This window comes from Diaphorina citri, unplaced genomic scaffold (assembly GCF_000475195.1).
Source record: "Diaphorina citri unplaced genomic scaffold, Diaci psyllid genome assembly version 1.1 scaffold2463, whole genome shotgun sequence".
Lineage (NCBI taxonomy): Eukaryota > Metazoa > Arthropoda > Insecta > Hemiptera > Psyllidae > Diaphorina > Diaphorina citri.
Genome location: NW_007379885.1, coordinates 10,069 through 32,485, shown reverse-complemented (window position 1 = coordinate 32,485; position 22,417 = coordinate 10,069). Strand labels below are relative to the sequence as shown.

The following is a 22,417-nucleotide window of genomic DNA, read 5'->3' as shown; positions in this document are numbered from 1 at the left end:
GAGATTGCCTTGGATGGGATTTAAACCCACGCTCTCTCGCTTACCAGACAAGCTGCAAACCTTCATAGTTTGCTTCTTTATTAGTTCTCTTGTACTTCACTATGGTTGTTGTTGTTGTAGCAGTGACAGCAGATCAGTCAACATCTCCAACAGATTCCAGGGTTGGAATGAGATCGAGAAAGGTGGCAGCTAACATTGGGTTCTCCCAGAGGTCTTACCCCTTCACTATGGTGGCATTGTCTGGATGACTAGAACTTGTTACAGGTGCCTTGTCTAGCTTATCTACGATAGCCACTTCACTATGCAGTAATTTCTTTTACCTGTGAAAATAAAGAGAAAAATAACATGACTGAACCATCGAAGTGAGTTCTCAGTTCTACAGGGTGGTCGGATTTTTTTTTTTTTTTTTTTTTTTTTCAGAATACTCAAACCATAGATCCAGGAGGTCAATACAAGACTTTTTTACTCTATGAACATATGCCCTAAAATGCTTCCTAACCGAGATATCGATCAAAAGCTGTTATCAGAAATCCGTGCCTGTGGAGCTTTGGGTGTGCAGATTTAATTTTATCCAAGCCAGAATGCTTGAAATTCACTACACCAGAGTTGTGCAGGGCCGCTACACAGGCTTTGATTTCAAGATCAACTGTATTCCTACAGGAGAACTTGTTCCAATATCTCGGTTTTTTTTTTAAGATGGAAGAAAAAAATTGTTTTTAAGATGGAAGAAAAAAAGAAGGAGAAACCCATTTTTTTCCTTACCGAAAACTGTTTTCCCATAGAGTTTACTAATCAGATCATGGCCTGCTTTGATATTGCCCATCTGATCACTACCACCAACCTGAAACATTTAATAAAGCAAAAGGTTAGGTAATGGAGATAGTTGCTCCTTTTTTTGGGGTGTTGAGCTAAAATCGGCATTTAATCATCAACTTAGCCAGTCTAGTTAGCTTTAAGGGTAGCGCGTCTGCCTTGTAAAAGCGGTATGACGCGGGTTCGATTCCCACCCGGAGCAAACATTATCCTAAACCAGTAAAACAGGTAAGGTTCGTTCTCGGAACGGTTGGGTTTCTCTTCGATTTCAAGACAGTAAGTCCTCTGTTGTTACACACAGTTCTTTCTATCAAACCTCATAGGGAGCATAGGGGGAAAAATGTTTCTCCTACATTTTTTTCTGCCAAAATGGTATTCCACTACTAACATTTTTTCGATAACTTTTTTTTCTCTCTTTTTTTTCAAACCAAATATGGTTATAAAAAGAGAAGATCAGACCTCCGTTGTTACAGTTCCCTCTAGGTATCAAATAAATAAATAATAAATAGTTCCATACTCTTGAGAGTTCATTGCAACGGTTAATACATTAATTAGACTTTATCATGGACACTTGTTACTATCTTGAAAGCCCAGTTGCTATACTCGTTGCCATGGCTGTTCTACTACCTAACTTCTTCTGGATTTTCAAGATAGCAACGAGTGTCTATGATAGAGTAAGTCTAAAAAAGTAGTTCCAATTTTATCAAATAAACAAAAAAAAAAAAAAAAATGGTGAAAATTTCACTTGCCTGGAATCGACAGTTGTGTTCCTTGTACAGATGTGCCCAATCGTACGACTGAAATATCTGATAGGAGAACTCCGTATAATTCATCCCGTGCTCTGACTCCAGCCTCGTCACCACACTTTGTTTTTTCAGCATGTCTCCCATGCGAAATAAGCGAGCAATGTGATTCATAAAGTCAATCACGTTGATTGAATTGTACCAGGACATGTTGTTCACAACACTATGTAAAAAAAAAAAAAAAAAAAAAAACTGGTGTGAACATCACACGACTTTTGTTATCCCGTTCGGTTGTTCACTACACTGAGGAAGCAAAGAATAAGTCCAATGAAAAGAGTACCCATGTAAAAGTAAAAAATAATAATAATAATAATAATAATAATACACTGACCGGCAAAATTACCCGGCCGCTCGTATTTTTGGTTTTTCTCAAACTGCTGTTCAGTGTTCAATTTTTTTTCGGGAAAACCATCATTAATGTTATTTGTTGTAAGGTTTAAAACTTATTCCACAAGACCGCATTCCTACATAATCTGCGAGTAAAAAAAGAAAAATCAAAAACAAGGATCAGTGTTTTGCTGAAAATGCATGTTTCTGGAGATAAATGTTAACGTAACTTTTTTTCTCCTCAATATTTTTACACCATTTTTGAACCAGGTGCTTTAGAAAAGAACACAGAACAATGATTTACTACTGGTAAAAATTAGAAAAACTCTCTAGGCCCCAACCGGAACTTTTTAAAGATCGTTCCTTTTTTACCATACCATAGGGCAAACAAGGACTTCTTTGAAAAAGTTCCGGTTGGGGCTCAGGGAATTTTTCTAATTTTTACCAGTAATAAATTAATGTTCTGTGTTCTTTTCTAAAGCACCTGGTTCAAAAATGGTGTAAAAATATTGAGGAGAAAAAAAGTTACGTTAACATTTATCTCCAGAAACATGCATTTTCAGCAAAAAAACTGATCCTTGTTTTTGATTTTTCTTTTTTTACTCGCAGATTATGTAGGTATGCGGTCTTGCAGAATAAGTTTTAAACCTTACAACAAATAACATTAATGATGGTTTTCCCAAAAAAAATTGAACACTGAACAGCAGTTTGAGAAAAACCAAAAAATACGAGCGGCCGGGTAATTTTGCCGGTCAGTGTATTATGACCGGACTTTATGTTATCCCGTCGAGATGGACTTACTGGGAAGACGCGTCGGTTTACAATGTGCGTAAATATCATTTAATATCATAAATTATGACTAACTTGCTCGTAAAATATGGAACCTGTTTAAAAAGTTTGAATTTTTTGCGAAGGTGGTCAAGAGAATTTCAGGATTAACGGTACCTCAAATTCATTACTTGACTTTTTACTTGAACTTTTCCAGTGTTTGATTTGATTTTGAAATACTCGTGGGTACGTCTGTGGGGAAATTCTTATTAGGTTTTTTTAAAAAAAAAAAAAAAAAAAAAAAAAATGTCTTTCTTTTCTCACAAACAATTTAAAATCTAAACTTACATTGGAGGTTTCAATGAATCTTTCCTGTCTTTCCAAAAGTACTGTTCATGATTTCTGAAAATGGTCTTGATGTTCTTTTCGATACCTTTGGTGTTTGTCTGTACAGTAGCCAGATCTTGTTTATCTCTGTCCTTGGTTTTTCCACTGGGATCTCCAACCTGAGCTGTTGCACCACCAATCTGTAATTGTCAAATCAATACATACAACTTATATCCATTTGTACCTGTCCTAAGTCATATAGCCCCTCCAATTTTACGTTGTAAGGAAGCTTTGGTCAAAATGTATGACAAGATCCAAGCCAATCAACAGATTCCTCTTTATGATGATCTCCTTGAAATACCTCACACAAGACTATCTTCAAGAAAACCCCCATTATCATTGGGTAAACAGCTACGTGACAGAGATTTCAATGTGGATGCTGAATGGAAGGATGAGTGGGTGCAAAGCCAGCACCAGTCTCCCTTATTTGATTTCACGGACTGTTCAATGTCCCTTTGTTTTGATGAAAAAATTAATCTAAAATTGAGAAAAAAAAAAAGAAATACAGAAGGGAAGGCTCATATAGACCGGGCCTAGATTCCTAGAATTGCGCGCGGATTTTTCTGCTGCAGTGCTGTGCTGAGTGTGCTGTGCTGCAGTTCTTTGGTCGTCCGTCGAGAAAACTGCATTTTCATGTTTTATCAGTAGGTAGGTACCTACATATCAGCTAATCAGTTTCTTCTTCGTGTCGTAGCATGCCCATCCCGTAGTATGTCCCTCATCAGATGGGCGAGAAGAGACACAATACTTCCCATTTAGGTGCTGGGTCAACAGGAGAACACCAGAAAGTAAACCGTTGAAATATTTTGCAATCGAAAAACAAGAGCAAATTTTTAGTCGATGGTGGGATTCGAACTCGGGACCTTCTGCATGGCAATTTCACTGCCTTTTCTACAGATGCACTTTACCTAAAATAAGGTCTCCAATCCAGGTCAGTCTTGATTTCGGAGTCAGTCTGAGAGGCGATTTCCCTCGCTATGTTCGCTACAATAAATGGCACTTTTCCATTAGAAAGCTCTTTGGTTGTAAGGAACATGTCTTGAAGATCTGGGGAGAAAAATAAACAAAGTCAGTCAGCGGGGATAGCACGTTGAATGTACCCGCTCCTAAATGGATCACTGAAGGTAAGCAACGTTGCCCATGGTTGGTATACGGACGGCCCATCCGGGATAGGTAATCATCTGGGTAATCGCGTGCTGTATATAAATTGATCCGAATTGATGCTGTATATAAATTGATCCGGCTTTTTCCGGATAAAATCCGTCCCGGGCGGGAATCGAACCCACGGCCTAGCGCTTACAAGACAGCCGCGCTACCAACCAAGCTAACTAGGCGGGCTATGATCAATTCATAAGAAGAAACCATTTGCTGATGTAGAAGTTGAACGGACAGTTAATTAGATTTTGGGGTTATCAGGCCCATTTTTTGTGAGTCCTAAAGAATTATTTGGACCCCCTAGTGTCTGGAGTCGCACAGAAGTCTCCTCGAAGATTGTTATAAGTTATAACACTCACAAACAATCGGGCGCACCCTGCAAACGATTATCTAATAATCGGCTAATTCTTCTACCACCGCCACCGGAAACTTGTGTTTACCTTTCTGAATCAAAAACGGCCTTTAGCCAGCCTAGTTTGCTTGGTTGGTAGCGCGTCTGCTTTGTAAGCGCTAGTCCGCGGGTTCGATTCCCACCCGGGGCGGACTTTATCCTGATGGGATAATGTTCGTTCTCGGAACGGCTGGCTTTCTCCTATCCTCTCTCCCTTCTCTCTTCGATTTCGGGACAGTAAGATCTTAGCAGTTACAGTTCCCTCTGTCCAACCTCTTTAAAAAAATGGTCTGTTTCCGGACACGGAAAACAAACTTACCAGTCTCATTTTCACAGTCTCCCTGTTGAGTAAGCGCTAGGCCGCGGGTTCGATTCCCACCCGGGGCGGATTTTATCCTGATGGGATAATGTTCGTCCTCGGAACGGCTGGCTTTCTATCCTCTCTCCCTTCTCTCTTCGATTTAGGGACAATAAGATCTTAGCAGTTACAGTTCCCTCTGTCCAACCTCTTAAAAAAATGGTCTTTTTCCGGACACGGAAAACAAACTTACCAGTCTCATTTTCACAGTCTCCCTGTTGGGAATACAGGAACGCAGGCTCTTCCCGTCTGAGGACGCAACTGCGCACCCATTCCTTCTTGATGTTTTCAGCTAGTAGATGACCGCAAGGGGAGAGCTTGTAGCGGGAAATTCCCTGAGTGGATGCAGAGCCACGGGACAGTAGGGGGGAGAGGAAGTATTTGAGGCCGAAAATTTCACTCAATATCTCACGACAGTTCATGGCCACGAAAAGTTTTTCCTTTTTTTTTTAGAGGGAAATTATTTAAAAATATCAGTTAGGTATCAGTTTTTATTTAAAAATAAATACTGATTTACCTATTAAAAAAAAAAAAAAAAAAAAAAAACCAAAATTTTAATTAAAAAAAAAAAAAAATTTTTCTAATAAAAAAAAAAAAAAAAAAAAAAAAAACTCAGATTTATGACACTTTACACAGTACACAATAGGGCTGCCTGGAAGAGACTGACAAGAAACGCCGACCATATTTAAATAGGTAAAGGCTAGGAAGAAGAAGAATTTGTGACTTTAATGTTAAAATTATGTAGGTACTCGTACAACAGCTACCAAAAAACAATCTGTAGGTAACTTATTTGCTTTTTTATAAAAAGATAGTTATTCATTGAAGGAGTTTTAACAATTTCCTTCTAATTCACTTTAACTTATTTCTTGGGTTATTTTTATGACATAACACGCCCTAAGTGGGATTCGAACCCAGAACCTGTGGACAACTCAACGCGGTTTTACTTTTCTTTTTTATGTATTACCTAGGTACCTATTATTATTTTGAATTTCAGTTTTCTTTTTAGGTCTATGATTTCATCACTGGAATAAATTGAAATTTTTCCATTGTTAAAATAATTTTATTTTAAAAAGATTTTTTTTAAATATTTTTTTTCTTTTTTTATATTTTTAGGTAGGTATGTTAATTTACTATACTTATTTTTGTAATATCTACACAAAACTATAACAATAAAGAGGTGCTCTATAAAACTGTTGGTATAATGGAACAACTTGTTCTAAGCTGACAGTCTAAATAAAGCACTCCTTATACTTGTATATACTTATAACAATATGTTGCTAAGTATTGCCCATACTTTGCATTATTTACTTTTTAGCTCTATAAAACTGTTGGTATAATGGAACAACTTGTTCTAAGCTGACAGTCTAAATAAAGCACTCCTTATACTTGTATATACTTATAAAAATATGTTGCTAAGTATTGCCCATACTTTGCATTATTTACTTTTTTGTATTGAATATCTTAAAGTGGATTTATTCAAATGAAAAAATCAGTAATGACCACCTAATATAAAATGTAGCTATTTACAACTACAAAATATTTTATAAGCAGTCAAGGGGATTAAAAAAACTTACTTTCGCATAGCTGGGAACACATCTTTGAATATTCCTCTCTCGTGAAGTTTTAAAACATTTTTGTCCATGTAAGTCCGACAAAACACCAATGTTCCCTGGTAAAAACACCTGAGCAGCATGTTAATTGAATAAATGTATCACCTTCCAATCAGTACAAATAATAAAGGAAGGACTTTCGCATAGCTGGGAACACATCTTTGAATATTCCTCTCTCGTGAAGTTTTAAAACATTTTTGTCCATGTAAGTCCGACAAAACACCATTGTTCCCTGGTAAAAACACCTGAGCAGCATGTTAATTGAATAAATGTATCACCTTCCAATCAGTACAAATAATAAAGGAAGGACGGACTAAAAAGAGAGCTTTTGAACACTTCAGCACTATCAAAAAAATTTGGTAAATGAAATTTATCTTGGTAACAGCTACCTACAATGCATGAAACACATTTAATATCTAACACTTAGTCCAAATATATTCACAATCAAATGCAGCTACAGATTCTGTGGCTGTACTAGTACTGTGGTACTCTCTTTTATGTAAAGTTGAGCTGAAAAAAGCAACAATAGAACACTTCAGACTTCAGCACTATCAAAAAAATTTGGTAAATGAAATTTATCTTGGTAACAGCTACCTACAATGCATGAAACACATTTCAATATCTAACACTAGTCCAAATATATTCACAATCAAATGCAGCTACAGGTTCTGTGCTCTGTGGCTGTACTGGTACTCTCTTTTATGTAAAGTTGAGCTGAAAAAAGCCAAGACTCTATGTTCATCAAGCCCCAGCTGAAGTGGATATTGTGCAGTTACATGTGACCGCTATACAAAAACCTGTTCATCATCATCTAGGTAAATTTGAAATTTCGCGGGGTGGTGATAAAAATATTCTAACCTCAAAATTGCACATGGCATAAAAAAAAGTAAAATGTTAAAATATCTAAGGAAGAAAATACTGTCAATACAAACAGTAAAGAATCTGAGGATAGTGGTGGAAGCTTTGGTCAAAATGTATGACAAGATCCAAGCCAATCAACAGATTCCTCTTCATGATGATCTCCTTGAAATACCTCACACAAGACTATCTTCAAGAAAACCCCCATTATCATTGGGTAAACAGCTACATGACGGAGATTTCAATGTGGATGCTGAATGGAAGGATGAGTGGGTACAAAGCCAGCACCAGTCTCCCTTATTTGATTTCACGGACTGTTCAATGTCCCTTTGTTTTATCTGCTGGTTTCATAAGCTTGTGGGGATTCACTGAAGTTGCCTCTAAAGGCCCGAGGACTTATTGGTTTTGTAGGCTTAAGTATAGGCCCATGTCCAAAATTTTGCATGAGTTATTTTGTAGGCCTAGAAGCCCAGAGCTGCCGAGCAATTTGTAAGCTTAAATGTCTGCATTTAAAATTATAGGGATATTTACATTTATTTTGTTTCAACACATGAAAAGTCCAAAATTTTGGAGACTGTACCTTTGAAGGTTGAGCAATGTTGCACATGGTTAGTATGTGAATGGGTGATCATCTTGCAATCATGTGCTTTTGGGTTTTCCCAGCCCATTTAGGCTGTGTGAGGTTGATGTGAGTAGGCAGGTAACTTGTCACAGTTGTCTCCAAATGGATATCAAAACCCTTGTCACCTCATCAGTTCATGTGTTTGACTGTTTTGTTTGGATTTTTACCCTCCCCATGAGAAAGTCCTGGACACAGACCTGCTTCTTATGAGAGGTTGCCTTCATTTTTTGTTTATTTTATTCCTAGGTCATCAATGATCCAATCATGAGTCATTCAAAAGCAATGCAAGAGTGTCTTCAGCAAGTGATTGTCACGCTAGAAGATACAATCCACAAAGTACAACATGACTTTCTGTCAAATGTTTCCTTAATTTCAACTCCTGATGAACAGCACGACTTTATAAAAGTACTGCAAGAATCTATCTTTGGAGATTTCAAAGTTGTGTGGAAAATCCTTAGTGGCAAAGAATTGAATGTGCTTGACATTACCAATGATGAAAATACTCAACCTGGTAGAGATGAAGATAATGCCAAATCAAGTGTGCCAGATGTAACAGAAGATGTTGATTCAGAAGGAGATACTAGTCTTGAACACTCAAATAACAAAATATCTAAGGAAGAAAATACTGTCAATACAAACAGTAAAGAATCTGAGGATAGTGGTGGTGATGATGATGATGATGATGATGATGATGTCACAATATTTGAAATAGTTAGAAGTGACAAGGATTCTGTAAAAAATGAAAATGAAGCTCCCACTGTTAATGAAAATCTAGACAACCAACAAGATATCATAACTAGTAATGATGTACAAAATGACAAGAATAGTACTATCCCTCCTGTATTGCCTGTGATGAAAACCAATGATATTCAAACTGAAAATTCTAGGACACCTGTTCAAACTGATGATGCTACTCTAAATGATCAAACCCCAGACTTTCAAGACACACCTACATCAGTTTCTGATTTTCGTTATTATAATACCAATAAGGAGACATGCATTCCTTTTGATATAAACTCACCAAATACAACTCCAGACCCAGTTCGGGAAAAAGTCATGTCATATTTGAATAGTTTGCCATCAGTAGTGGATAGGTTACCAGTGAGTGAAGAAACAATTTCAACAAATACATTGGGAGGAAGTAATGATGATAATATAAGCAGTGTGTCCCATTTTAATAGTAAAAGAACACAAAATATTCCTAAAGCTGTGTCCACCAAGGAAACAACCATTCCTGAAACACCTTCTGAAGAAAATAAAGAAAACTCGGTGATCAATAATTCAAATGAAGGTGTTTCACAATTCAATAATGAAAGTGTAAAGGTAGCAAAACCCACAGAAAAGGACAAACAAACAAAATCTGATCATATCAATGATATGATTCATATTCAATGTGACAAGAAACAGAGTTCAAACAAGTGTCCAACATCAATTAATACAGAAGAGAATGCCAGTGAAATATTTCATGTTGGAGAGATAGTGAATGAACAGACCATGAGTTGTGCGAGTGAAAGTCTCCTCAAAAACAATACAAAACCGGGTCCACCTGAGAATGTTTCTTTACAAGAAAACTCATGTGTCAATATTGAACAAGAGCCAGAACAGAAAAACTCCAACATCATGAATAACAGTGGAGCTATTGAGAATATTGATCTAACCCTAGACGAAGACAGTGATGATGAACCTGAGAATGTTTCTTTACAAGAAAACTCATGTGTCAATATTGAACAAGAGCCAGAACAGAAATTAAACTCCAACATCATGAATAACAGTGGAGCTATTGAGAATATTGATCTAACCCTAGACGAAGACAGTAATGATGAAAGCACACTTGAAAATCCAAACAACTTCAATAATAATAACACTGATGAAGCAGTCGCCACTGATATGATCAGTCAAGATACTCCTAAAAGACCTGACGAAAATATTGATAAGATCCTTGATAGTGATGATGAAGAGGTGGTGCATCTGCCTGATGAAAGTATTTCTGTCCCTAAAGAATCTCAGCCTAATGTAATCAATATGAAAATATACAATTCTTATTGTAGACCCATCACCGACTATGGTTCAATAGTTTATCAGTCAGCCAAACCTAGTGCTAAAGGCAAGCTTAACTCTACTCACAATAACTTCATTAGGTTATGTACTGGTGCTTTCAGATCCTCCCCACTTGATAGCCTTTTCTGCACAAGAGCCAGAACAGAAATTAAACTCCAACATCATGAATAACAGTGGAGCTATTGAGAATATTGATCTAACCCTAGACGAAGACAGTAATGATGAAAGCACACTTGAAAATCCAAACAACTTCAATAATAATAACACTGATGAAGCAGTCGCCACTGATATGATCAGTCAATTTTCATGTGTTGAAACAAAATAAATGTAAATATCCCTATAATTTTAAATGCAGACATAAAGCTTACAAATTGCTTGGCAGCTCTGGGTTCTAGGCCTAGGCCTACACAAAACAGTCAAACACATGAACTGATGAGGTGACAAGGGTTTTGATATCCATTTGGAGACAACTGTGACAAGTTACCTGCCTACTCACATCAACCTCACACAGCCTAAATGGGCTGGGAAAACCCAAAAGCACATGATTGCAAGATGATCACCCATTTACATACTAACCATGTGCAACATTGCTCAACCTTCAAAGGTACAGTCTCCAAAATTTTGGACTTTTCATGTGTTGGAACAAAATAAATGTAAATATCCCTATAATTTTAAATGCAGACATTTAAGCTTACAAATTGCTCGGCAGCTCTGGGCTTCTAGGCCTACAAAATAACTCATGCAAAATTTTGGACATGGGCCTATACTTAAGCCTACAAAACCAATAAGTCCTCGGGCCTTTAGAGGCAACTTCAGTGAATCCCCACAAGCTTATGAAACCAGCAGAAAGTATGCCAGGAGAGCCTGGGAAAAACCAGGGTGTGTTGAAAGCCTATTGAGAGAAATGCTTAACAGCCACCTTCCTGCTCAACAGCAGGTTGCCTCACGGACAAAGGATACCAAATGATTTTGAGAAGATAATGAGAGAGAGGTATTGATAGGGGGGGGGGGATGCTGATCAAGATAGAATATTTTATGTTTAGAAACTTTTGAGAATTCCACTTACCTTGATCAAACGAAACCCCGCAGGACTGATTGGGCTTCTTGCTCAGTTCTGTAGTTCATTATTTTGTGCATTGAAAAACACTAATCACAAGATACAATAGTTGTGCTATACTGTTATTTACACTGTTTGCTAGTCTTCTTTTTATCAGTACTTAGGTAATATTAGTGTTAACGTTCAACCAACGAAACGAGCTAATATTAATTCTTGTTAAATGACGGAACACGGAACGAAGAAACTGATTAGCTGATATGTACCTACCTACTGATAAAACATAAAAATGCAGTTTTCTCGACGGACGACCAAAGAACTGCAGCACTGCAGCAGAAATAAAAATAGAAAAATCCGCGCGCAATTCTAGGAATCTAGGCCCGGTCTATATGAGCCTTCCCTTCTGTATTTCTTTTTTTTCTCTCAAGAAACATTCTCAGGTGGACCCGGTTTTGTATTGTTTTTGAGGAGACTTTCACTCGCACAACTCATGGTCTGTTCATTCACTATCTCTCCAACATGAAATATTTCACTGGCATTCTCTTCTGTATTAATTGATGTTGGACACTTGTTTGAACTCTGTTTCTTGTCACATTGAATATGAATCATATCATTGATATGATCAGATTTTGTTTGTTTGTCCTTTTCTGTGGGTTTTGCTACCTTTACACTTTCATTATTGAATTGTGAAACACCTTCATTTGAATTATTGATCACCGAGTTTTCTTTATTTTCTTCAGAAGGTGTTTCAGGAATGGTTGTTTCCTTGGTGGACACAGCTTTAGGAATATTTTGTGTTCTTTTACTATTAAAATGGGACACACTGCTTATATTATCATCATTACTTCCTTCCAATGTATTTGTTGAAATTGTTTCTTCACTCACTGGTAACATATCCACTACTGATGGCAAACTATTCAAATATGACATGACTTTTTCCCGAACTGGGTCTGGAGTTGTATTTGGTGAGTTTATATCAAAAGGAATGCATGTCTCCTTATTGGTATTATAATAACGAAAATCAGAAACTGATGTAGGTGTGTCTTGAAAGTCTGGGGTTTGATCATTTAGAGTAGCATCATCAGTTTGAACAGGTGTCCTAGAATTTTCAGTTTGAATATCATTGGTTTTCATCACAGGCAATACAGGAGGGATAGTACTATTCTTGTCATTTTGTACATCATTACTAGTTATGATATCTTGTTGGTTGTCTAGATTTTCATTAACAGTGGGAGCTTCATTTTCATTTTTTACAGAATCCTTGTCACTTCTAACTATTTCAAATATTGTGAGAAAAAAGAACCTTCTAAAAATTCTACAGAGATACAATCTCAAAATTGCAAGACAAATAACATTGAGAAAAATATCTATCCACAGAAGAAAACCAGCTCAAGAGAAAATGATTCTGGTCCCTCTCAATCTTCACATGCCATCAAACGAGAGCCACTTGATATTATGGATGACCATCATCAAGAAAATAAATCTCAAGGCTCTTCTATTTGCACAGGGGAAAGATCAGTCAAAGAAGAATCTGAAGATGCGTACGATGTGATTCCATCAGATAAGGTTGAAGTCGTCATGAAGGAAGAAAACAATAGTGAGGTAGAGTCGGGTGAGAATGATTATAATATGAATTACGAAGCTACTACTTCTGGAACAAATGGAGAAGCAAGAGAGAGCAATGAAAGTTCCACACCACTTCCTCGGAACAAAAAGACATCGGATAGATGTGGAGATATTAAAAATAAAAAAACAGGCAAGAGGAAAAAGTGTGAATTGGGAATAATGCCTGCAACAGGAGAAGAAGTTCTTCAACAAATCAACAGTAAAAAGTTAAAAGTAAGTTCAAGGCGACCAGGACCGAAATCAAAAACTAAAGGAAATACTGACCTTGCAACTCCCAGTAATGATTTATCCCAAGAAATAAATAACTTGATCAATCTCAAATCCCTAGACAAGCCCAAAACTTCTGGTAAGGGAAATAAATGTAAAAATAAAAAACGCAAGAAAGTTTCATTATTGGATTATTATGACGAGAACGAAAACCTTAGTTCTATTAGTCAAGATTCTCGTAGTAATTTAGAAAAAGAACGTCAAAACCAGGTAATCAACTGTATAAGAGGTGCAAACCGTCGTGACATAGATGAGATAACAAGAAATGCAATTCTACAGTCTGATATTGATGACCATGAAGATTATGCCCCCCCTATCAAACAAAAAAGAAGTGAGACCAGCCCTAAACATGAGAATCCAACTTCAAAGTCTCAATATAAAGAAATACCAAGTTGGAAAAAGAATCCTCTTTTAACTGCTAACATCAATCCACCTACCAGCAAAACGTCAAGTGTGAAGGTGAAATCTAAAGCTAAGACAAATGTTAGTAGAGATGATGATGATGATGTTTTCTGTATTAATTGATGTTGGACACTTGTTTGAACTCTGTTTCTTGTCACATTGAATATGAATCATATCATTGATATGATCAGATTTTTTTTGTTTGTCCTTTTCTGTGGGTTTTGCCTTCCTTGGTGGACACAGCTTTAGGAATATTTTGTGTTCTTTTACTATTAAAATGGGACACACTGCTTATATTATCATCATTACTTCGGGTTTTGCTACCTTTACACTTTCATTATTGAATTGTGAAACACCTTCATTTGAATTATTGATCACCGAGTTTTCTTTATTTTCTTCAGAAGGTGTTTCAGGAATGGTTGTTTCCTTGGTGGACACAGCTTTAGGAATATTTTGTGTTCTTTTACTATTAAAATGGGACACACTGCTTATATTATCATCATTACTTTACTGATCTTTCCCCTGTGCAAATAGAAGAGCCTTGAGATTTATTTTCTTGATGATGGTCATCCATAATATCAAGTGGCTCTCGTTTGAGGACATGTGAAGATTGAGAGGGACCAGAATCATTTTCTCTTGAGCTGGTTTCCTTCTGTGGATAGATATTTTTCTCAATGTTATTTGTCTTGCAATTTTGAGATTGTATCTCTGTAGAATTTTTAGAAGGTTCTTTTTTCATGCTTGGATTGATTACATTAGGCTGAGATTCTTTAGGGACAGAAATACTTTTGTAAATGGGTGATCATCTTGCAATCATGTGCTTTTGGGTTTTCCCAGCCCATTTAGGCTGTGTGAGGTTGATGTGAGTAGGCAGGTAATTTGTCACAGTTGTCTCCAAATGGATATCAAAACCCTTGTCACCTCATCAGTTCAGGTGTTTGACTGTTTTGTTTGGATTTTTACCCTCCCCTTGAGAAAGTCCTGGGCACAGACCTGCTTCTTATGAGAGGTTGCCTTCATTTTTTGTTTATTTTATTCCTAGGTCATCAATGATCCAATCATGAGTCATTCAAAAGCAATGCAAGAGTGTCTTCAGCAAGTGATTGTCACGCTAGAAGATACAATCCACAAAGTACAACATGACTTTCTGTCAAATGTTTCCTTAATTTCAACTCCTGATGAACAGCACGACTTTATAAAAGTACTGCAAGAATCTATCTTTGGAGATTTCAAAGTTGTGTGGAAAATCCTTAGTGGCAAAGAATTGAATGTGCTTGACATTACCAATGATGAAAATACTCAACCTGGTAGAGATGAAGATAATGCCAAATCAAGTGTGCCAGATGTAACAGAAGATGTTGATTCAGAAGGAGATACTAGTCTTGAACACTCAAATAACATTTCTTCTTCTTCTTCTTCTTCGTTCCGTCATTTAACAAGAATTTAATATTAGCTCGTTTCGTTGGTTGAACGTTAACACTAATATTACCTACTGATAAAAAGAAGACTAGCAAACAGTGTAAATAACAGTATAGCACAACTATTGTATCTTGTGTAGTGTTTTTCAATGCACAAAATAATGAACTACAGAACTGAGCAAGAAGCCCAATCAGTCCTGCGGTGTTTCGTTTGATCAAGGTAAGTGGTTATCAATAGGCTTTCAACACACCCTGGTTTTTCCCAGGCTCTCCTGGCATACTTTCTGCTGGTTTTATAAGCTTGTGGGGATTCACTGAAGTTGCCTCTAAAGGCCCGGGGACTTATTGGTTTTGTAGGCTTAAGTATACCTAGGCCCATGTCCAAAATTTTGCATGAGTTATTTTGTGCCTCTAAAGGCCCGGGGACTTATTGGTTTTGTAGGCTTAAGTATACCTAGGCCCATGTCCAAAATTTTGCATGAGTTATTTTGTAGGCCTAGGCCTAGAAGCCCAGAGCTGCCAAGCAATTTGTAAGCTTTATGTCTGCATTTAAAATTATAGGGATATTTACATTTATTTTGTTTCAACACATGAAAAGTCCAAAATTTTGGAGACTGTACCTTTGAAGGTTGAGCAATGTTGCACATGGTTAGTATGTGAAAAAATGAAGGCAACCTCTCATAAGAAGCAGGTCTGTGTCCAGGACTTTCTCATGGGGAGGGTAAAAATCCAAACAAAACAGTCATGATGATGTTAGGAGTGTTTGTACTTCTATTCAAGAGAGAATCAGAGATCCGACTGTAAGAGAAAATCTGAAGAAGCTTTTTGATGCGAGGAAAACAATAGTGCCTGCCATATCTCAAGTAGAAAAAGAAATAGAAGAAATTTGTATTTCGTCCTCAGACGAAGAAGAAGAAAATGAACATTTGCTTAGTGACGATGATGATCTCAATTCAGTACTAAATGAAGTCAACCAAGAAGAGTTGAACTCGAAATTCAAAACAACAGCCAAGCTAAGGAAAAAAAGAGTTTCAAGTTTACAAAGAAGGGCTGGAAAAATCCTGTCTAATTCCCAATCGAATCAGGATAATTCCAGTCAAGAGTCAGTTACATTTGAAGACAGATACAAAGATACACCTCGGCGTGTGTTGGATATAGACGAAGAAACTGGAGAAATGGTTACTGTCTGTCCATTCTATTCTAAAATATTAAAAGAGCATCAAAAGCGAGGCTTACAATTCATGTGGGATATTTGTTTTGGAAGCAGGAAAAAAATTCTATCTGAAAAAGGCTCCGGCTGTATCTTAGCCCATGATATGGGTCTAGGCAAAAGTTTACAAGTTATTGTTTTACTGCACACATTAAAATGTATGGAAAACATGCCTCCCTTTAAAATTCTAATTGTATCTCCAAAATCTTTGGTTCAAAATTGGGAAGACGAAATAACAAAGTGGACGAAAGGGTTACAAGTACGATTAAATGTTTACACGTGGACCACTGACAAGGCTGTGGAAGATATTCATGAATGGAATGGTAATGGGGGTGTTTATATCATAGGTTACCAAATGTTCGTAGCGATGTGTAAAAAGACTCAACCCGTAGACATGCGAACATTCTTCTTGTGTCCTGGACCTGATGTAATCATCTGTGACGAAGCCCATCTTCTCAAAAATAACAAGACAGAAACTCACAAGTGGTTAACGCAAATCCAAACCAGAAGGAGAATCGCCTTGACAGGAACCCCCATTCAAAACAATTTGCAAGAACTTTATAACATTGTTAGTTTTGTGCAACCCGATTTCATGAGAAAAGACAAGTTCCATGATCAATTCATACACCCTATTTCTCTTTCTCAGAATGTTGATGCAAGTCGATATGAGAGAAGCAAAGCTACAGAGCGCATTACTGTGTTGCATAAGGAATTGGAAAAAGTGATGGACAGAGAACAGGGCAGCACCCAAGAGGTTGGGTTACCTCCTAAACTCAACTATGATATCTTCCTCAATTTAACGGACATACAAAAGAAATTGTACAAGTTCTTTTGTAATAAAATGAAGGATTGCTTTGTTTCACCTATGATCTTCCCTTCCGTGAGATTAGCGGAAAATATTAGCATTCATCCAAAAACATTGGAATCTTCAAAGCGTGTTGAAGAGCTATGTAAAGGCAAAGACTGGAACGAGGAATTGAAAAAAGGGAATGATTGGCATGCTGACTTGAAAGGTGATTGGTGGAAAAATGTTCTGAATGAAAAAGAGACAAATGAATTGAATGCTCTTGAAACAGGAGTGAAAATCAAAGTTGCTTTCCATATACTCAATTATGCAGCAAGCAGAAACGAAAAAGTATTAATATTCTGTCAATCCCTACAAGTTCTAGATCTCATACAGACCTACTTGGAGCAAGATGATTATGTGAAGAACGTTAACTATTTCAGACTAGATTTTCAAGTGCCCATCTCTCAACGTACAAAATACATAGATGTATTCAACGATGAAAACAATACAGATGCCAAGGTGTTTCTCATGACGCACAAAGTTGGTGGTCTAGGTCTGAACTTCACTGGTGCTAATAGAGTGATTATTATTGATATGCCATGGAACCCCTCCTATCATGAACAATCCTCCAATAGAACACATCGGCTGGGACAGAAGAAAACTTCATTCATCTACAGACTCATAACAAAAGGTACCTTAGAGGAAAAAGTTTACAAAACCACAGTGTCCAAACAATCTTTGTCCATGCGAGTTGTAGACAGAAAGAAGATCAAATCCATGTTGCGAGAAAAAGGAACATTCCAGTTTCATTTTGAAGAGAGTAAGAGAGTCAAGGATCTACCTCATGCTAAAGATGATTTGTTGAACTCGTTTCTCCTGGATAGTGATATTAATGGCATTATCCATTCCTATGCGCAACAAGGAGAACTATTTGAACTTTCCGAGGAGTTTTTAAATGAGGCTCAAGCCTATGAGGAATATCTAATGGAATCTAGATCACTTGAAGTTCCAGGCGAAACCAAACGTAGGAGAAGAAGAAAACTGAAAACCAGTCCTGTGGAGAATGAAGAAACTCTACCTGATAATATGATGTCCAGGAAACATATTGAAACCTATAATCACGCGGAACTATTGAAGAAAATGCACGAGCCAAGTCAAGGCAAGTTGATGCCCCCACCGCCTTTAGTACCAATACGTCGTAAACCTAAGATAACCAATGATCCTGTCGGAAACCAAACTCCGGTCAACATTCCTATTAATAAGAGTCTAACTGATATCATACCCAGTACAACACACGTTAAACCTAATTCACTCCCACCGAATGAAACCTCTACTACAATAACACTTGACTCACAAACCTCGTCATCCACACAATCAAGGTACTCTTCACTCCAAGAGTTTATTACAAGCAAGAAACAAGCCATGAAAACCCAGAAAGTCAAAGAAAAATCGAATGACATCAGTGAAATTGTACAGAAGCTGAATAATAATGGGGAATTACAAATCATCAAACGAACACAACCACTTGCTGGAAACTCTACTGAGGATCAAGCGACCAAAGAAGTAGAATCCCTAGAGCAACCTGTTACACCTCAGACAAGACTCTTCATCAATCCAAATATATTCAAACATTCTCAAGCCAAGGGAACCCCCTCTACTCCAACAGATCAAATTCAACAAGGAGAACAACAAAAACCACCATCAAGCGAACAAAAACAACAAGCACCATCAAGTCAACAAAAACTATATCTAAACAAACCTTTGAGAGCCAAAGAAGGAGCGGGGAAAAAAGGAAGGCCAAGTAAGATAGACCTTGTCCAGAGGCAGAATATAACCTTGAACTCTCCATCTGGATCTGAGGGGTGCAGTTACCCTATCCATAACATTCCTGCTTCTAGTAAGCCGACAAATGTTCAACCAACTCCAGGATTGACACATTCCAACACGACTACCCCAACTCAGCAAACACATAGCACAGAGACATACCCAACCCAACAAAGTACTTCTGGAAACCCAGCGCTTTCCAACAGGACAAATGTTCAGAATAGAACATTGCAAAGTAACGCTGAACTCAATGTGTCTGGTATGCCCAGGCAAAGATCAAGAGGGAATGGCACCACAACTTACAATGCAAAGCTGCACATAGATGTCAATGGACATATTGAGATTACGAGTGACAATATTGATGACCTATTGGATCGATTGCCTTCGAATTTTAACCCGAGTGAGTGTCTGTATGCCTCGCTACAAAGAATGAAGTTAGGAACGACGCTTTCCCACAACAACCGTGGTTTGTCTTGAGGTAAGATTATTTTTTCGTTATTTTTATTTTATTTTTTCAGGCCGGAGGCCACAAAGTGAGTTTAAACTCCGTTTAAGTTTTAATCGCGGTTTTAGCAATCTGGCTGAAATTAAAAAAAAAAAAAAAAAAAAGCTGGGTGATCGGGGTTTTACCCTCTGTTCGGCGACCATCTACGCGCCTCGCATAAACCTCTCTCAGGCTGAGAGGGCCGGAAAAAGCAGCACGCGATTGGCCAAATGGTCACCCATCCGAATACCAACCATGCGAAACGTTGCTTGAATTCAGTGATTCATTAAAAAACTGATGCAGACAACGTGCTATCGCTGCTGGTATTTTAATCAAATAAATAGATTTGATTGAACTGGTGTATTATATCGATATATTTAATATATTTTAGGTACATATATCGATATATTTAATATATTTTATATCGATATTAAAATTACATTAATTAACAAACCTGTATGATTTGCTTTCCTTGCAGGCGATAATGTTTCAATGGAAAGCTCATTTCATTCCGAAGAAAAGTATTCCAAATGTCTATTTTACTCCAACGTAAGCCAGTTTTACGTTACGAGAATCTCAGTTGAAAGAGAAATTAAAATAAGTAAATAGTATCTATTTTATTATATCGAATATTATTTTATCTATTAGACTATTATGGTTCATCCATTTGAATATGGCAGCAAGGATTCATCTAAAAAGTAGGCTACGTTGCCAAACGTGTCAAAGGTTCAACGGTAGAATATCTTTAAAGGAGGAAGGTACATTGCACAGTGCTTCCTCCCACAATGATACTTTTTTTTTATGCCGATGGTATTCAGTATTCGTAATGATTTATGTATTCCTAAAAAAAGTAACGAAAAGATGATTTCTTACTAGAATTGAATAATAATAAATTGTTTATTATATTATTTTATTTCATTTTTTGAACAAAGACTTTGTTTGGACTGCGCAAGTAAAGGGAAAGGGACTTTTCAGTCTCATTTTTTTTTAAAATTTCAATTTTTTCCGTTTTTTTTTTTTTTTTTTTTTTATTATTATTATTTTTTTTATCGAGTTTTCGAGTTTGGCCATCTAGGACCACGTTAAACCACTAATGCATTAATGTCTTCTCCTGTTTTGGTTTTGTTCTTTCCTTTGTATCCAGTAAATCTTCATGCGTTTCCGATATTGTTCTCTAGTCCGATTTTTATGTAATAGAAAATCCTACAATGCTGCAGTGATTTTCAAATTTATTTCAAGTGAGCAACCGAAATTGTAATATAATAACACAAATGAATTGCATTTATTTGTTTTAAATTAAAAAGTAATTAAGATTTATTAAAAATTCAGTCTCGAACAAACGAAAGCCTCATTTCTTCTTTGATCGAACGGGGACCACTCTTCATCCAAACCAGGATACTCCATCCTCGTATCCGAGGAGACTCTCTCTTTTCATTATTGTGAATTGCATTTATTCATTTATTGCGTTATTAATCATTATACACATCACTTTGAAAATATATTTCATATTTTTATATATCGTTATCCAATAGATTTATAGTATTTGTGTTTTGTTCTTTATGTTGGTAGGTCTGTATATGAACAGCTTGCTGAAAGTTACCGTTGGCCAACCTGTGGAACTCAAAACAGTCGATTAAGACCTCTTAGGCCGAATTTCTTCAAATTGGCAATTTGCCCTCCAATTACATTGGCCATTGGCCACTTTATGTTTTTAGAATTTTGGTGAACCTCGAAATTCCAAGCCATACCAAGACTAGTTAGTCTATTTACGTTAAGTAGTCAGTTTTAGGACTTTCTGTACATATACTGTGTTCATAAAGTCTGAGGCCACCCTTTTATTATTATTATTTTCATTTTCATTTTTTTTTTTTTTTTTTTTTTCACTGTTCACCCTGGGAAGTTGAAATTTTGTTTGCAACCTATGATTATGATAAAGGGTGAACAGTAAAAAAAAGTTCAAAGGGTGGCCTGGGACTTTATGAACACAGTGTACAGTTCCAAACGTCTTGCTCTTGAAAATTCCTGATTTCTCATCAGGGAGGGTTTCATAATTTGCTTTCATTTCGTCATGAAAAAAGAAAACTGAAATTCAAAATAATAATACTTAAGTAATACATAAAAAAAAGAAAAGTAAAACCGCGTTGAGTTGTCCACAGGTTCTGGGTTCGAATCCCACTTAGGGCGTGTTATGTCATAAAAATAACCCAAGAAATAGGTTAAAGTGAATTAGAAGGAAATTGTTAAAACTCCTTCAATAAATAACTGTCTTTAAAAAAAAAGCAAAAATGTTACCTACAGATTCTTTTTTGGTAGCTGTTGTACCTACATAATTTTAACTTTAAAGTCACAAATTCTTCTTCTTCCTAGTCCTAGCGTTTACCTATTTAAATAGGGTCGGCGTTTCTTGTCAGTCTCTTCCAGGCAGCCCTATTGTCTACTGTGTAAGTGTCATAAATCTGAGTTTTAAAAAAAAAAAAAAAAAAAAAAAATCAACGGGTGGCCTGGGACTTTATGAACACTGTGTACAGTTCCAAACGTCTTGCTCTTGAAAATTCCTGATTTCTCATCAGGGTTTCATAATTTGCTTTAATTTCGTCATTGAAAAAGAAAACTAAAATTCAAAATAATAATACTTAGGTAATACGTACATGAAAAAAAAAAGTAAAACCGCGTTGAGTTGTCCACAGGTTCTGGGTTCGAATCCCACTTAGGGCGTGTTATGTCATAAAAAAAGGTAAAAATAACCCAACAAATAAGCTAAAGTGAATTAGAAGGAAATTGTTAAAACTCCTTCACTAAATAACTGTCTTAAAAAAAAGCAAATGTATCCAGTAAATCTTCATGCGTTTCCGATATTGTTCTCTAGTCCGATTTTTATGTAATAGAAAATCCTACAATGCTGCAGTGATTTTTCAAATTTATTTCAAGTGAGCAACCGAAATTGTAATATAATAACACAAATAAATTGCATTTATTTGTTTTAAATTAAAAAGTAATTAAGATTTATCAAAAATTCAGTCTCGACCACTCTTCATCCAAACCAGGATACTCCATCCTCGTATCCGGGGAGACTCTCTCTTTTCATTATTGTGAATTGCATTTATTGCATTATTAATTATTATACACATCAGTTTGAAAATATATTTCATACTTCTATATATCGTTATCCAATAGATTTATAGTATTTGTAAAAAA

At 36.5% G+C, this 22,417-nt stretch overlaps 4 protein-coding genes across 4 annotated transcripts; 2 read left to right on the top strand and 2 right to left on the bottom strand.

Annotated features, from left to right (window-relative positions):
- Positions 1-282: 282 nt before the first annotated feature.
- LOC103518977 (tyrosine--tRNA ligase, mitochondrial) lies at positions 283-3,247 on the bottom strand (the record flags this gene model as incomplete). The annotated part of the gene is made up of 4 exons (XM_026830621.1): positions 283-320; positions 763-841; positions 1,563-1,779; positions 3,060-3,247. Coding segments are annotated over 4 exons (522 nt in total), but the record flags the coding sequence as incomplete, so codon positions are not given.
- Positions 3,248-3,954: 707 nt separating this feature from the next.
- Positions 3,955-5,513, bottom strand: LOC108253650. Its single transcript, XM_017448008.2, has 2 exons — positions 5,196-5,513; positions 3,955-4,145 (listed from the first exon to the last, which is right to left on the bottom strand). The coding sequence occupies exons 1-2, from the start codon at positions 5,422-5,424 to the stop codon at positions 4,003-4,005; spliced, it is 372 nt and encodes a 123-aa protein (XP_017303497.1). The 5' UTR covers positions 5,425-5,513; the 3' UTR covers positions 3,955-4,002.
- Positions 5,514-8,301: 2,788 nt separating this feature from the next.
- On the top strand, positions 8,302-10,475 carry LOC103518976 (uncharacterized SDCCAG3 family protein-like). The gene is made up of 2 exons (XM_026830620.1): positions 8,302-9,775; positions 10,374-10,475. The coding sequence occupies exons 1-2, from the start codon at positions 8,357-8,359 to the stop codon at positions 10,473-10,475; spliced, it is 1,521 nt and encodes a 506-aa protein (XP_026686421.1). The 5' UTR covers positions 8,302-8,356.
- A 1,718-nt stretch (positions 10,476-12,193) lies between these two features.
- LOC103518975 (transcriptional regulator ATRX-like) lies at positions 12,194-19,808 on the top strand. Its single transcript, XM_017448007.2, has 4 exons — positions 12,194-12,237; positions 12,461-13,602; positions 15,671-19,216; positions 19,701-19,808. Exons 1-3 carry the CDS (start codon positions 12,194-12,196, stop codon positions 19,213-19,215), a joined length of 4,731 nt encoding a protein of 1,576 aa, XP_017303496.1. The 3' UTR covers position 19,216; positions 19,701-19,808.
- Positions 19,809-22,417: the final 2,609 nt, after the last annotated feature.